The 15747-nt window shown below is 33.9% G+C and overlaps 3 protein-coding genes across 3 annotated transcripts; 2 read left to right on the plus strand and 1 right to left on the minus strand.

Moving 5' to 3' along the window:
- Positions 1-403: 403 nt before the first annotated feature.
- LOC107763261 (putative methyltransferase TCM_000336) lies at positions 404-2348 on the plus strand. The gene is made up of 4 exons (XM_016581735.2): positions 404-635; positions 736-1161; positions 1355-1627; positions 1900-2348. Exons 1-4 carry the CDS (start codon positions 561-563, stop codon positions 2233-2235), a joined length of 1110 nt encoding a protein of 369 aa, XP_016437221.2. The 5' UTR covers positions 404-560; the 3' UTR covers positions 2236-2348.
- A 6683-nt stretch (positions 2349-9031) lies between these two features.
- LOC107763260 (lipid phosphate phosphatase epsilon 2, chloroplastic) lies at positions 9032-12485 on the plus strand. Its single transcript, XM_016581734.2, has 4 exons — positions 9032-9437; positions 10663-10888; positions 11925-11998; positions 12175-12485. The coding sequence occupies exons 1-4, from the start codon at positions 9162-9164 to the stop codon at positions 12400-12402; spliced, it is 804 nt and encodes a 267-aa protein (XP_016437220.2). The 5' UTR covers positions 9032-9161; the 3' UTR covers positions 12403-12485.
- Positions 12486-12597: 112 nt separating this feature from the next.
- On the minus strand, positions 12598-14823 carry LOC107763259 (galactinol synthase 2). Its single transcript, XM_016581733.2, has 3 exons — positions 14445-14823; positions 13706-14029; positions 12598-13290 (listed from the first exon to the last, which is right to left on the minus strand). Exons 1-3 carry the CDS (start codon positions 14775-14777, stop codon positions 12958-12960), a joined length of 990 nt encoding a protein of 329 aa, XP_016437219.2. The 5' UTR covers positions 14778-14823; the 3' UTR covers positions 12598-12957.
- Positions 14824-15747: the final 924 nt, after the last annotated feature.

Raw genomic sequence — 15747 nt, forward strand, 5'->3', positions numbered from 1 at the left:
TTCACTTTCCTGATTCGTTTTGCCAACCTTTTTGCGATTTCACTAATATTAAAGAAATGTCTCACTAATTTCCAATCCGTACCATCACAAATAAGCAAAAATTTCAAAGTAACTTTTCTTTTTCTTTCACGCTTGAGAAACGGACGGATTTAATGATGTGATGATAAGCAAAGAGATTTCTCTCGATTTCTCTCGATTTCTCGCACTTAAGAGTGTGATTTAGTAATTAATAAAAGAGTAAAAATTATACTCATGAGATTTTAACTAACATAAATTATTAGTCGAGCGATTTCTTTCTATCTGTTCAAGTCTTAATTAGTGAGAAGAGTTACTTGGTACTTATGATGTGACAGTGTGTGCTCAAAAATTGATTCAAATACTAATACTTATGCCGATGAAAGACAACTGATACTCAATGAAATTGTCCTGTACATCACCGCTAAAAAAAAAAACACAACTAAGGCATTAGTGGATATTGCAACACCCTCTTAGATATGCCTTTAAAAGGGGATGTCAAACACAACTAAGTTGAGAGCAATAAACAAAACTAGCACCATACCATGGATGTTAAGAAAGTCTTCCACATGACAGGAGGAGTTGGAGAAACTAGCTATTCCAGAAATTCTTCACTTCAGGTCTCTCTTATGCATGCTAGAAAGTTTAATTAATACGTATTTCATTAACGAACATTTTAATTAATTATTGTAACCTTTTTCATATATATTTAATTTGCAGAAGGCTGCATCTGATATGGTGAAGCAAGTAATCCTAGAGACTGTAGAAGAAGTTTGTCTCACAACAAAGCCTAAGAGCATAGGCATAGCTGACTTAGGTTGTTCCTCAGGACCAAACACTTTGTCAAACATTAAAGAAATCATTGAAACTGTCCAAAGGACAACAGGGAAGAATAACAATAATCGTCTTGAGTTTCGAGTTTTCCTAAATGATCTTCCGACCAATGACTTCAACGCCATCTTTCAGGCCTTACCTGAATTTCGTCACCAGTTAAAGGAAAGAAGAGATCTTGGACAGGATAATGAATTAATAGGTCCTTCAAATATATACATAGCTGCCTATCCTGGCTCATTTTATGGAAGACTTTTTCCAGATCATTGCTTGCACTTCATCTATTCCTCTTATAGCTTGCACTGGCTTTCAAGGGTTAGTAATTTCTATAATTGATTTTCTTCAACGTAACTTATCTATTGTGTGCTCTTCTCATTTTATATGATATTTTTCTTTTTTAGTATGTTTTAAAAAGATTTAACATGCTCTTATAATCATAGAAATATCATATCAGTGAATATAGAAGTTAATTTCTAAAAATTGTATAAATTATTATTTTTTCTTTTAGATTCCTCCACGAATTTATGATGAAGATGGGAGGTCCATGAACAAATCCAACATATACATATCAGAGACCAGTCCACCTCAAGTTTCAGAAGCTTATTTTGAACAATTCCAGGAGGACTTCTCATTGTTCCTTCGTTCAAGATCGGAGGAGCTGGTTAGTGATGGAAAAATGGTGCTGATTTTATTGGGAAGAGAAGGTCTTCATCATGCTGACAGAGGAAATGCTTTCTTCTGGAAAATGCTCTCTACGTCACTAGCAAATTTAATTAGTAAGGTAATTAATCATTAATCTCCACCTCTAAAATATAGTATATAGTATAACGTTCCATTTGGCCATGTTTAGTAAGAAATAATGATGACACATTTTGGATATTCCATTTAGAAAATTAAAGTGCACGACTTTCTAAACTGCTAAGATTGTAGTAACTACTTATGCGCCACTCACTTTATTCTGTAATAATATACGGTACAAAAACATTCAAGCCATATTATTAGCTAGCTAGTTACGACATGATTTTTATTCTCTTATTTTTCGTTGCTTTATAGGGAGAAGTGGAGAAGGAAAAGTTTGACTCATACGAAGTACATTTTTATGCGCCATGTAAGGAAGAAATAGGAGAAATAGTAAAGAGAGATGGGTGTTTTCAAGTGGACAGACTTGAAATGTTTGAGGTAGAGAAGAATATTGTTGGGAATGGTATGAGCTATGGCAGAATAGTGGCTATGACAGTTAGGGCAATCCAAGAATCAATGATAGCTCACCATTTTGGAGAAACAATTATAGAAAGCTTGTTTGAAGAATATGGAAGATTGGTGGATGAAGAGATGGCAAAGGAGGAAATTAGGCCTATCACTTTCCTCCTTGTTCTCAAGAAACTATGACTTGAAATACCTTGTCAGCAACAACAATGTGTATATATGGATTTACCGAATTGATCTCTAGAATCCACCTCCAATAGTCGAAATCAATTTTTAGCTAATACATTATTATGCTAGTAGTTCTTCTTTGTACAATATGATTTTAGTTGATATTATATATATATATATATATATATATATATATATATATATATATATATATATATGAATTGCTACACCGGGTGAGTATCCTCCACTTCCAATCAAGAGGTTGTGAGTTCGAGTCATCCCAAAAGCAAGGTGGGGAGTTCTTGGAGGGAGGGAGTCGAGGTCTATCGGAAACAGTCTCTCTACCCTAGGGTAAGGGTAAGGTATGCGTACAAACTACCCTTCACAACCCCAATAGTGAAATTATATTGGATTGTTGTTGTTGTTGATATGCTCGATGGTTGCTTTATACAACTAGCTCTACATGGTCATATGAATTAAAATAAGCTGGCAAGTAATGTTGCTACTTATGGTGGACTTTGTGCATGATTTACCATCAGAGTTGTACACAATCAAATCCGTAGTTAATTAATACCAACGTAAAGATGTACAATTAGATTTGAGATCTCTATCCTTTCTCTCTCTTTCTACTGAAATAGATGTCCTCCTTTAATTTGTTGTTGGAGAATGAAATAGGATGATATACATGTTAGAAATTATTTGAAACTGAAAACGAAATTTAACAAAGTTTAGGCGTGAGAATGACTTTTTTTAAAGAAGATATTGCCCTTATTCAGATTAGAGAAACACAAACAATCTTCTTCAAAATAGAACAAGCCAAAAATATAATTGCAAATTTTTCTATGCCACTTTGGAGGAAAAAACTCTTATTTATAGAGCAAAAACCAGACCTTTTAGAAGAGACGTTTCTCTTCCCGAACAGACATGTTCAGGTTTAATAAATAAAAAAATTATTTATTTTATTGTTCGGTCCAGCCAGCGTCCAAGATCCAAGTCCTAAGTCTTTGATATTCAAAGTGTATACTATTATAATTATACATTCATATATGTATCTATTCTCAATTAAGCTAACTTGGAGGGCATGGACTTTTAAAGCCTTATCAAAAGGCATCCAAAATCAATATGGGACAAACTAATCACATTTCCCACTATAACAAACTATTCTTTCAATAGATTAAGAGTTTACAATATACTTTTTTCATCAAAACAAAAACACTAACTTGTAGTATTCTATTTATTCCAAAAATAATGATGGAATTCGGAATGGGAGAGTTAAGATATCTAAATTTTGGGCTTTCATAACTATTTACAATATTGAAATTAAGAAAATAAATTCAAACATTCATTTCTTAATCTTCTCAAATAAAACTTCACATATCCTAAAACTACTTAAAAAGTACTACAGTATAAGAGAGATATGATATAATATGAAACAGTTGAAAATAATTCTCAGAAATAAAATAAGATAAACTAATTAGGACAAGAAAAGTAATTACAGAAGGCAGTAGGACTGAGTAAATTATTAAGGAGAAAAGGAAAAAATACGAAAATGTCCAATTTCAACTAAAACTTACCGATCTCTAGTCTTAATTAGACACTTGCCAAAGCTAGCCAAATATTTAAAAATCATGCAAACAAGGATTCTTCCATATGAGAATCATGCTAAATATCTCCTTCTCTATTTTTAAGCGTGACCAATAATTACATTCTGCAAATAACGGGAACACAAAAGAAAACAGAGGCCTTCTCGAACCCAAGAAATTCTCAAAAGAAGCTCCAAGTTTCACTCAAAAAATGATGTAGAAGCAACAATCAAACTTGTATCTACAAAAAAATAGCAAAAGGAACTACGAACTTCAAGCAAAATCAATCAAGGAATTAATAAGTTTTGACTTAGTCTCAGCTACTTCAATGGCAAATTTATCAATTTTTATTCAACATGGTAGCCGATTGAATATTGACAACAGTTTTATGGATTGCAATATCGACGATATAATATATAGTTAGTATTCAAATATAAGTTTTGAAGATTTTGTAGACGTGATTTCAAAACAACTTATGATAGATACTTCATTGAATGTTGTTAAAATCAAATATACTGTCAAAAAACGTTGTCCGCCAATAGTGATGCACAATAATATGGGTGTACGTGTATATCTTGAGCTAAATAAAGCTCGAAATTTACAATATACTCATGTCACGACCCAAACCGATGGGCCGCGACGGGCACCCGGTACCTTACTCAACTGAGTACCAACATAACAAATCTTTCGTATCATACTATCATAGGTAATTGAGGTGGAGAGGCTGTCGTGAGATAAGTAGAATAAAACATGAGGAAATACTTAATATAAGGTGACCTAACTTGATATACTGACTTATACATATGACGTACTGGCCTGTAAGGCCATACTAGTATCTGTATGCATGACATCTGTCTACAAGCCTCTAAGAGTACATAAATATCATAAAGGTCGGGACAGGACCCCGCCATATCAAACAATACATATTCAAATCATACTGGCCAAATAGGCAACTCCGGAGCAAGTGGAGTGCACATACACCTTCTACTGAGTTGATAGCCTACTAAGAGAACTCTCAACCTGTCTATCGGGACCTGCGGGCATGAAACGCAGCGTCCCCAGGCAAAAAGGACATCAGTACAAATAAAGTACCGAGTATGTAAGGCATGGCAGTAGTATATAAAAGACATGTAAGAAACATGGAGTAAAGAACTCAACCTGTAATTCTGAATAACTCTTTGAATCATGAAAAATTTATAATATCATGCATGTGCGTATAAATGTCATATCATGCACAGGTATATGCGTACATAACATCATCAAGCCTCTGAGGGCATCCCATCATATCATCTCAGCCACTGTGGGCAAAATCATCAACGTATACCAACTGATCAGGTGGTGGTGCGTATATAATACCTTAACCTTTTCTCATATCACATATACATATAATATACGCGTATATAACGTCTTCTTGTCATGGGTCAATGTACATGTATAAATGCATGAAATGCATAAGAAATACGTAAATAAGATTTCTCGAATATCATAAAATCAATATGCCTTTTGGACAAACTTTATCAAATACGTATTTTTCTGAGACCCATGAATAAAGGATATAATAATAATTCACATAGGGAATCAAGAATATAGACACCCCTAGTATTTCTATGAATATAGTTATTTACGAAAGTTGCGTATTTTCTTCGTTTCGTTTGTATCATTTGGATCATGCCAAAAAGAAAGAAATGATAGCCTAAATATACCTTAACTCCATTGAGTCCTTAATACCTTCCAAGAAATTTTTCAAACAACTCAATTCAATCTAGCACATCATAAGGAGATTCAAAATCAGTGCTGAGTAACGGCTAAGTCCTCAACTTAAACTAGTAGCTCGTTTACGTAAATTTGGGCAGCATCTCCCCTGTAACTAGGCCCTCCTCCAATACCATATACCAACAACAACAAGACTACAACAATAACAAAATGTAAGCATCATTTTCCAACCTTATCTCCATCACAATATACCACAAAACAGCCCATACACCCTAATCACTTCATACATAAAAAGACAACCAAAGTAGTGTCAAACAACTTTAAAAAATATAACAACGAACGACCAGCCCACCATTCTGTCATTATGTGGTGTTTCTCCACACCATTTGTCCTCCAAAACTCCATTAAACGGTAGAAAAATATATAACCCAAAGGCAACACGAAACAGCCCACAAAACAGTCCACTACAAGTCAAATAACTCGAACTCACGGCTTCCAATCACCGTCCCGTGAGTTCTAACTATTAGGAAACGAATTTATCAATATCAATTGATATTTAAACACTTAAATACAGAAAGTACATGTTTTATTAACTATTAAGTACCTTCCAAAACTCAAACTACAAAGAAAAAGAGAGGCGATATAGCGATACTTATGTCGTAGGGATCGTTTTAACGTTATCGCTTCTTGATTCCGTGCCCGAGATTTTAATATTGTTTGAAGATCTTGTAGAGAGCTTAAGAATAAAGTTAGAGGTGTTATTTGGGAGAGCGCTTTGGAAAAATGGAGAAAGAGACGAGATGGGATGTAAATATCACAATTGTTTTAAAAGTAATAAAGGTGTTACCAACAACAACTATTAAGTACCTTCCAAAACTCAAACTATAAAGAAAACGAGAGGTGATATAGCGATACTTATGTCGTAGGGATTGTTTTAACGTTATCGCTTCTTGATTCCGTGTCCGGGATTTTAATATTGTTTGAAGATCTTATAGAGAGCTTAAGAATAAAGTTAGGGGTGTTATTTGGGAGAGCGCTCTGAAAAAATGGAGAAAGAGACGAGATGGGATGTAAATATCCCAATTGTTTTAAAAGTAATAAAGGTGCTACTTGGCACCCTATGATTGGCCCTTCTTCCAACGCTTATAACTGTTTATCCGGGTATCGTATGAACGAACGATTAAGTGAGTTGGAAACTACATTCAAATACCTTCAATTTGGTATATAATATGTCCCAAAAGAACCTCATATAACACATGAAATATATTTCTCAAAATGCTTTGTTACATGACAAATGCTTAGTCGGTGTTTCCGCAACTTTAATCCAATTTTTCTCAAACTTCATATTTTTTATCCAAACATCATATATAGCCATATTATGACTTTAAATTCATTTAAATCATGATTAACAAGTCTCATATTTATTACGTCACCTTGGGACGCACAGGATGTAACAATTCCCTTTGTATAACATGGAGTAAAAAGGATTTGGACATGACATATTACAATTCAAATCCAGTTGTGATCCCCTCAGAATGTGCACAAAGTTCAGTTATACAAGAGATACAATGGTTATATAATTAATATGATTGAGTCTGGCGATGGAGAAGACCGGCAAGATACACAATATGATAAAAACAGAATAATAACTAACCCTTAATATATAGATGTAGAAGAAGGTCAAATTTATAAAGACAAGACTACGATAAACAAAGTCATGAAGCACTTAGCAGCAAAAGGAAAAATTCCAGTTTAAGGTGCATATATCAAGTAAAACTAGGTACCAAAATATTTTTTATTGTATAATTGTATATCTCAATGTATATCGTAGTTGACGTTAAAACCATAATTTTATGCAGAAAATAGGTTGCTTTGTAAGTTGTTGCCGTGCAATTTTAAATTGTGAATATCACTGTGTATTATTGTATAATTATTTTATTTTTCATTTCATATTGCAAATGCCAGAAAGTACCTTAGCAATTACCAGTAATGCCCCTATCAACCTCAGTCTTTTTTTTTGCCCACGTGTATTACTATCTATCGTTGTATTTTATATCGCTATGTGTTTATTGATGGAAACTTTATATCTTTATCGTAAGTATTGTCTAGTATGCATTAACAACAACTGCAATCGGTGTTTTAAATCTTCATTTTTATTTCCAAATCGTGTCTCATGCAAGCTTCATTATTTGGTAAAATTGATTGGGGATTTGAAGAGGTGATTTTAGATCCGTTTATTACTTCCTCTGTTCAAATATAATTGATTTGACAAATTAAATTTGGTTCAAAATATTTGATATTTAGACAAATAAAAAATACTTTTGTAATAGTTTATGGACTGACAATTTGGATTGTTTTCCCTACTTTTTCTTGATGGCTTCTTTGATTAAAGGCCTAAAAGCTTTTACTTTGGAAGAAGCAGTCTACAAAGTAGGTTTGGACAACTCTAATTGCACGCCATCCAGAATTCAATTGGGCTAAATAAGGGCTACACTGCAAAATATTGTAGAAATATAGTACTTTTTGGGTGGTCTTTGACTGTTATCCCCGTTTGCTCCATAGATATAATTTCAAAGTTGAAAGTTAAATGTTATTATCGGACAAGCGAGAGACAATACTCGTTAAACTTGAAATTATGTTCCGAAATAAACGTGACAAAAATTTAAAGAGCTAACAACTTAAAATATTAAAATAAAGAAATAAAAATGATCTAGAGTGGACAAAAGCATAGGACAATTTTTTTTTTAAAAAGTAATATTTCTTTCGTTTCAACTTAAATGAAGTATTTGACTTGACACAAAGTTAAAAAAAATAAAACTTTTGAAACATGTTGTCTAAAAAGTTTAATAGGTAAAGATTTCCGTAATATTTGTGTGGCTATAAAAACTTGTCATTAATGGTAAAGAATGTAAAATAAAAAGTTTAAAATTAAATTATTTCTAAATATTAAAATATGTCATTCTTTTTTGTACAGACTAATAAAGAAAATATGTCATTTAAATTAAAACTTAGGGAGTATTAATTATGGATATGTCAGACTCACATTATTGAGCTGTCTTATTTAAATTCGATTTAATTGTAATTGGGATGCCTAACTTTTTGGCAAATAACATCTTCATGCATATGCTGCCACATGTTTAACTTTATTACGCTAAAAATATACTATTTGTTTGTTATCTTGTTTAAAAATCAAATAACAAGTACTATTAAAGTAAACACGAGTTGATAGGGAAATTAGATATGTATTTTGCATATAAAGTTTTTATCAATTATAAATAAGTGATTATATTATCACTTTATGGTATAATTTTAAAGTCAAATTATGTAATTTTAATTGTAAAATTAAGAGTGAGTAAACATTTTCCTGTATAACCTGTTACCTTCCTCAATTATCACGAGTGCTATCACTATGCGCCAAACTCTAGAATCGTACCACCAAAGTGCCAACAAAATGGGATTCCATTTATTTGAGGAACTAACGATTGCCACTTGTTATTACATAATTTCTTGTTTTTTTTCCCTTGTACAAATTAAATTCTCAAAACCTTGTATTTTCTTCACGTAAGTTGAGAACTCGTCCCATTACATTTCTGCCAGTGGGACTCTGCTTTCAACTGAAAAAACATACAACACAAAATCCTCAAAATGTCTACCATAACTACCCTTGTTTTATCACCCTTAATTCAATTTCCTAAACCCAAAACATTTTCCACTTCTAAATTGAATTTCCATAGTAAAATCACTTTCTTATCCCGTGATAAAAAATACCCATATCCCAATATGGTGGATTTAGTGAGAAGTCAAGCCACTTCAGGTGATGATGGAGTAGGTGTAAAAATTGGAGGTTTTGAACAAGAAGCTTTCATTGATGGATCCTCAATTTCTGCTTCTGGTGGAATCAACGCCACTCTCAATAAGTTGGTTGGTTTACTTTCTTACCATTCTTTATCTTTCATTTTAACCTTTTGTACCGTTTCTTGATTTGTTTTGTGCTTACAATGTTAGTTTTGGAATGAAAAGAGGGAAATATTGTTCTTTAATTTGAATATTCAATTTAGGTTAATTCTTGGCATTTGTAGCTGATAAGTGTTTGAATTAAATATTTCTAAGGCAAAAGCTATGGTTTGATATGTTGATTATACCTAGATTTACCTGATATATTACAGAAATATGTTGAAGTCTTATGTAGAAGTTTTTGTGTTTTATAGTACCTTCTTGCTATAGCTCTAATAAATTGCCTTACATTTAGCAAAAAAAAAAATTAAAAAAAAAATAGAAGTTTAATGTTTAGTTACCCACGCTACAAAGTAGTGAGTTCTCATTATTTGTCTTTTTTTAGTTGTCCACGCAAAGTTGAAGCTGAAATTGGAAGTAGTATGTTCACGCATGCTGCACAGATAGGGAAAGGAATTATGGAGCATGTTTGATGTTGAATTTTGCTTTAACATCTGGAGCTGTATATATAAATTTAGAAGACCTTTTAAAATTACCCTGATAAAGTCCTACATTTTTGCAACATATTGTTATTCATTTTATTACAAGTCCCTGATTCTCAAGACGAGCTACTCATTTGGTTTTGGAACAAGTGAAGTTGAGAATATTATAATGTATCTATTCTCGTGATAACATAAAATTTTAAATCTTTTAAATAGAATCTGCCTGCACCCTAGGGAGTAGACTACAACTGGTTTACCAGTTTTGGTGTTAGGTTGGGTTTTGGTCCTACAAACTCGCACATATTTTCGGCTAATGTTAAGCTTGTAATTTCAATTCATCGAGGGTGCTATCTAATATTCTCTGACCCCTATATATGTGCTTAATGAAAGAATACCTTCCATGAAGCTGTGATCTTTTTTGTAATGTCGTGTAAAAGACTTTCAAATTTAACTCTTATCATTTGAATCATCATACTTTCTGGAAATTACACTATAAATTAATGATATGTTCCCTCACAAAGTTCAGATTGGTGCAGCAGACCTGCTTGCTTGACCTGAAATTTTTGGAACTCCTTTTGGTCATGACTTGATCTAATTTCTTTGCAAGAATATAACTAGTTATATCCATCTCTGAAATTTCTGCTTAAACTTTTGAGGTTGGAGAAAAATCTTGTAATGCATTCTAATTTCATAATTACCTTAAAATGCAGAGTAAGTGGCTGGTGGCTGCAGTTTTTGGTATAATCTTCCTTTGGAGGCATGACGCAGAAGCACTTTGGGCTGTTTCTGGTTCTGTTCTGAATGCCTGGCTCTCAACTGTGCTGAAGAGAATACTGAACCAAGAGCGACCTGTTTCTACGCTAAGATCAGACCCTGGAATGCCATCTTCTCATGCACAGTCTATCATTTATACAGCGACAGTCTGTATTGTCTCAAGTAATTTTCTTAGCCAATTGCTTAGAGGGAGAGATTATACTTGATTTTAGATATTCTTCATATCTATCGCATATTCCCTGTCAGAACTTCCTAGAAGATTTTAAGCAATCAATTAACTGATCTGTACCACTTTTCTCCCTTGATCATGGATATAATAGAATGTAAATTGCGTCTAGAAAGGGACTCATCCACGGTTATCGATCATCACACAGGTTTTTAGGCAATAGTTAGATGTAAGTGGGAACTGTTCAATTCATCATTGAATCTGTAGGATAAATCTGCAGTAAAGTTCAATGTCTCTTGCAATACATACCAGTACTAAAGCCTGAAGAGCTAAGCTACAACAAAATAGTGCTCAAAATCTTCTCATCTGTTACCAATCTATATGCATGCTTAACATTTCTCTAGTAATACACTGAAACTCTTGTAAAGAGTGTCGAAGATGCACAAGCCAAACATCTTGACAGGGAGCTCTCTATGCTAATAATGTAATGTGAGTAAGATGCTAAGGTTTCCAGGCAGTCTACAAGCTTTTAACCTAGCAAATTCTAATCCTAATTTGGCCTTAAAAAAGTGAGATGCAGTGCTGAATTTGCACTCTTTCTTCCCTTTACATGATAGTTGTATGTGATTGTGTTGCACATACTTAAACTTTATGACTCTTATTGACATTGAATACGACTCGTTAGCATGTCCAGATAGTACTGTGCCTGTACAAGCAGCTCTTCAAATTAATGTTATCATGATACATTAAGATAACTTCTGACTTGATTAACCTGTCTGCTACAAATGTTCATGTTCACAAGTGCTCTTCTATTGTCATAGATTCAGACCGACTTTTTATTGCCTCAGATATACCTTAGAACAATGTGGTTCTTATTTGATGAATAAGATCACTAGAAAGGTCGCAGAGAGTTTGCGCCTTGTTTGACAGTTCAAGTTTCCTTTTCTTGTTTCATATATTTTGTGTGCAGCTATGGCATTAAAACTCTCCATACCTAACCTCTGATACATCTTTTCTTTTTGTTTGTCACAGTGGTAGAATATTTTGGGTTAAACGGAATCACCGCAGTCATTAGCGCACTTATCTTTGCAATTGGCTCCTACTTTGTAAGTGTACGCCGAACTTTTATTTAGTTTGTTTTTGTCAAGTTATTTTCATATGCTTGCAGTTGCAGAGCAGCTTGGCTTCTACCTGCTTTCAACCGAGTTTCTGCACGAAACCTTAGTTTAGTTGTAACTGTTGTAGCCATAAATTGATATGCTCGTTGCTTCTGTTTGTGCAGTCATGGCTACGGGTTTCACAACGGCTTCACACAACCAGCCAAGTAGTCGTAGGTGCTGCATTAGGATTCTCTTTCTCCGTTTTCTGGTTTTGGTTGTGGGATGCAATAGTCCTGAAGGCATTTATATCCCACTTGTGGGTTCGGCTTATTATCGTTCTTGGCACTGCCGCCATTTGTGTCAGCTTTCTCCTATATGTGGTTCGATACTGGGTTCTTGAGGAAAACTGATTCTTTATATAGTGAGAAAGTAAACATTAACATTGAACTTTCATCGAGCAACTAACAAAACAAAGCTTATAATTTCTTCTCAACTTTGCTCAATACTGTTCATTTGCTATTTCTGCCCATTGTAGGATTAAGGAAATGTGATTACTGTTAACTAGCCAAAACCTCCACTCTTTCTTTAATGTACATTCTGCATCTTATTTGTTCTATTTGTACTAAATTTTGGTTGACACCTATGCCTAAGGAAACATTACGCATTGTTTTGAATAAGTATATACGGCAGGACAGCAAACAAAGATACACATTCAAACTCAATCAAGACAGCAATTGAACCAGATCCCAAGATCAGTAATATAATATGTAGTTCATTTATGTATTCTTCCAATATTCATAGTGGATACAAATTCAAGGAGAACTTAAAATAGCACGTCCTCCTATATAGTACTATATATAACTTTCTATAGATCCTATACACCTCAATAATAAGGAAAAGGAAGTAGAATCAAACATCTCTTTTGTTTTTTCAGAAGTGTATAAGTCATATCGTTTCTACTTTTACTAAGCAGCAGAGGGGGCGGTTACGTAGCGAACAACGCCGCCCTTCTGAAGCGCTGGCAGGAATTTGTTAGTGACGCTGGCATTCTTGTAATCCAGCGACTCGTCATTGTATATATCCCTCCATTTTTTCACCAGCATTTTGATGTCTTCTCTGTCCATGTTCTCTTCCTCTCCAGTGTATTTCCATGGCTTGGACCCTGCTGCACAATAATGAACAACTTTCACCTTGTCAAGCTCTACATTCTCTGGATGGCGCCACAGCATGGCCAAAACCAAGTTGTAAATATTTGGAATTGGCTTGTATATGTCCCTGAAGAACATGTTCAAGAAATCCTACAAAAGTTTCACCAACACAAAAGCCCACTTTAGTCATCTTGACAAGAGTCTAAGTTCTACACACTGAAACGGTAAATATTTTACACAATCATGTCTCTTAATAGGTAAATTTTTCTAATAAGCATTTAAAGGAACCTGCTATAACTAGTTAAAATACATTGATGATGTAAACCAATATTGAAGAACTAAAACTAAATAGTCGCCCACCCAACTGCCTAAACTAAAAATAACCTACGGATACATAATATATGAATTGATCCGTGTATAATATGTGTATAATCTATACATACAGGCTAAAAAAAAGTAAATAGTGCATCCGACAGACTATTTGTCTGAAGAGCTCTTCATATAAACTCTTTGGATTTGGGCAAAGATCAACTTTACAAGAAGCAAAGGCCAAGATTAATGTTACCTGTTCAGCAAATGATGTTGGATGGGTAACTTTAAGGGTCTTCAAAAGGTTATCATAAGTAGGGAGACTGGGCTCAAATACGAACATGCCCGCGTTGAAATAGAGACTGGGCTTTGGGCCTAACTCTTCTTCAGGCCACTGGACTTTATCTGGACATTGTTGGCAGTACCCAATACTGTACTGTGGGCTATTGGTCCAAGACTTCTCACAGAAACAGTCCATCACAGCGTAGAAATAGGCATCTGGCAAGTCAAACAAGTGGTCTATGTTCTCAAACACCTGAATATCCCCATCCAAGTATATCATCTTGCTATACTCCACAAACTGCATTTTACTCAACATAAAAATAATTTTCAGCAATTAGTACTCTTGTTCTATAGATTGATAACACAAAATTAAAGGTGTAACCTGCACTAAGGGATCAGTTCAACTTTCATGTTCTCGCAATTGAAACAAATGGATTTTTGCAATTGTGAATTCAGATTTTTATATTGATCATAATATTTTAGTTACTTTTACATATATAAATCTATTCTCCATGTAACAAGTATTGAGCTCAAATAATGCATTTTGTCGGCCTCTAGAGGCAGGCTAGCTATTTACTATATATGTTAGGTTATTAATATTATTACAGACAGTTACAGGAGTATATATATTATTGTAGATAATCTTAAGTGGATGGTGTAAAAGAATTGTATACGAACGGCTAGTGAACAAGTTAAAAGGAAGCTTGTTATACCTCCCAGATGCGGAGTTTAGAGTAGTTGATAACATAATAAGCCATAGCAAACTGAGTCTGATTCTGAGGAGGATAAACAGGCTCGATCTCTCGGACGATGCAGCCCTGGTTGATGAGTATGTGGCGATGTTCGTCTGGGACATCACGTAAAACTGCTACCACAAGAGGATAAGCAGATTTCACCTTCCTCAACCCTTTTGCCAAACCAACCACACCTTTTACGTAGTCCCCATTCCCTGCCAAGAATGTCACATACGCACGCCTAGGCAAACTTGCTGCCTTGGCCAAACCAGTGCCAGCCTTGTTTACACGTCCAATAACATTGGGAGTCATCTTCAACTTGAAAAAATAAGGTAAGGGAAAAAAACAGAGAAGATTTCTTGTGTTTTGTTGATGAGTTTTTGAGTGTTTTCCTTCTCTTATATAGGCGTTAGGAAAAGTAATAAAATATGAAAAATATTAAATTGCATGGGAAACATATAGCTGTGTGCACGAGCACGACGTCGTGTCAATGCTTTTGAGTTCGTCGGTTACAAAATTTAAAATTTGACCAGAAATAAATTATGTTAACTCATTGCAGTTTTTATGTCATTGTATATTATTATTAATTACCAAACTTGATAACACTAGATAATAGTCCATCTGGCCCTCCTACCATTATTTCATTCCTAGATTGCACATAAAATTAACATCTGGATTTCGTTTCTTAATTATAAAAGATCGCCTACTTTCTTTCCTTTTCAACAAAGATAAGCTACTTCTCGAAATCAATTTGTTATGATGGACATCGGCCTTTCTGTTGAAGTAGGCATAGATTAATTCGTTTAGAAACAGATAAGTTTTTAGTTTCCAAATAGGTGATATCTTTCTTATCTTGAGAATTTAATACTAATAGGTGGATTATGTCGCCTAAATTTCTTCCTTATTTAGATCGTTAGAAATTAAACAATAAGATCATCGTTTAGTTAAGTGTAGCTGTCCGAATGCTAGTGAGAAAGTAACACTAGCTTATGCTAAGATGAAACAAAATTACAGTTAAATCTACATCTTTATTTATTTAAAAGTTTGAGGTCTTACGTTCCTTCTTATTTTCCACTAAGATGTCCTCCTTTATTAGAAAGCAGTGACAAGCTCCACATGCACAATCCAAATACAGAATTTTACAGTACAAAAATATAGACATGCTTTCAAGTTTAACAATTTCAGCTCAAAACAGATACAATATGCTAAGTATGTGTGACTAAAATGAGGAATGATACATCTCTATATCTACATGTCAATTATGCATGCCAAATGTAATGCA

This window comes from Nicotiana tabacum, chromosome 17, assembly GCF_000715075.1.
Source record: "Nicotiana tabacum cultivar K326 chromosome 17, ASM71507v2, whole genome shotgun sequence".
NCBI classification, from domain to species: domain Eukaryota; kingdom Viridiplantae; phylum Streptophyta; class Magnoliopsida; order Solanales; family Solanaceae; genus Nicotiana; species Nicotiana tabacum.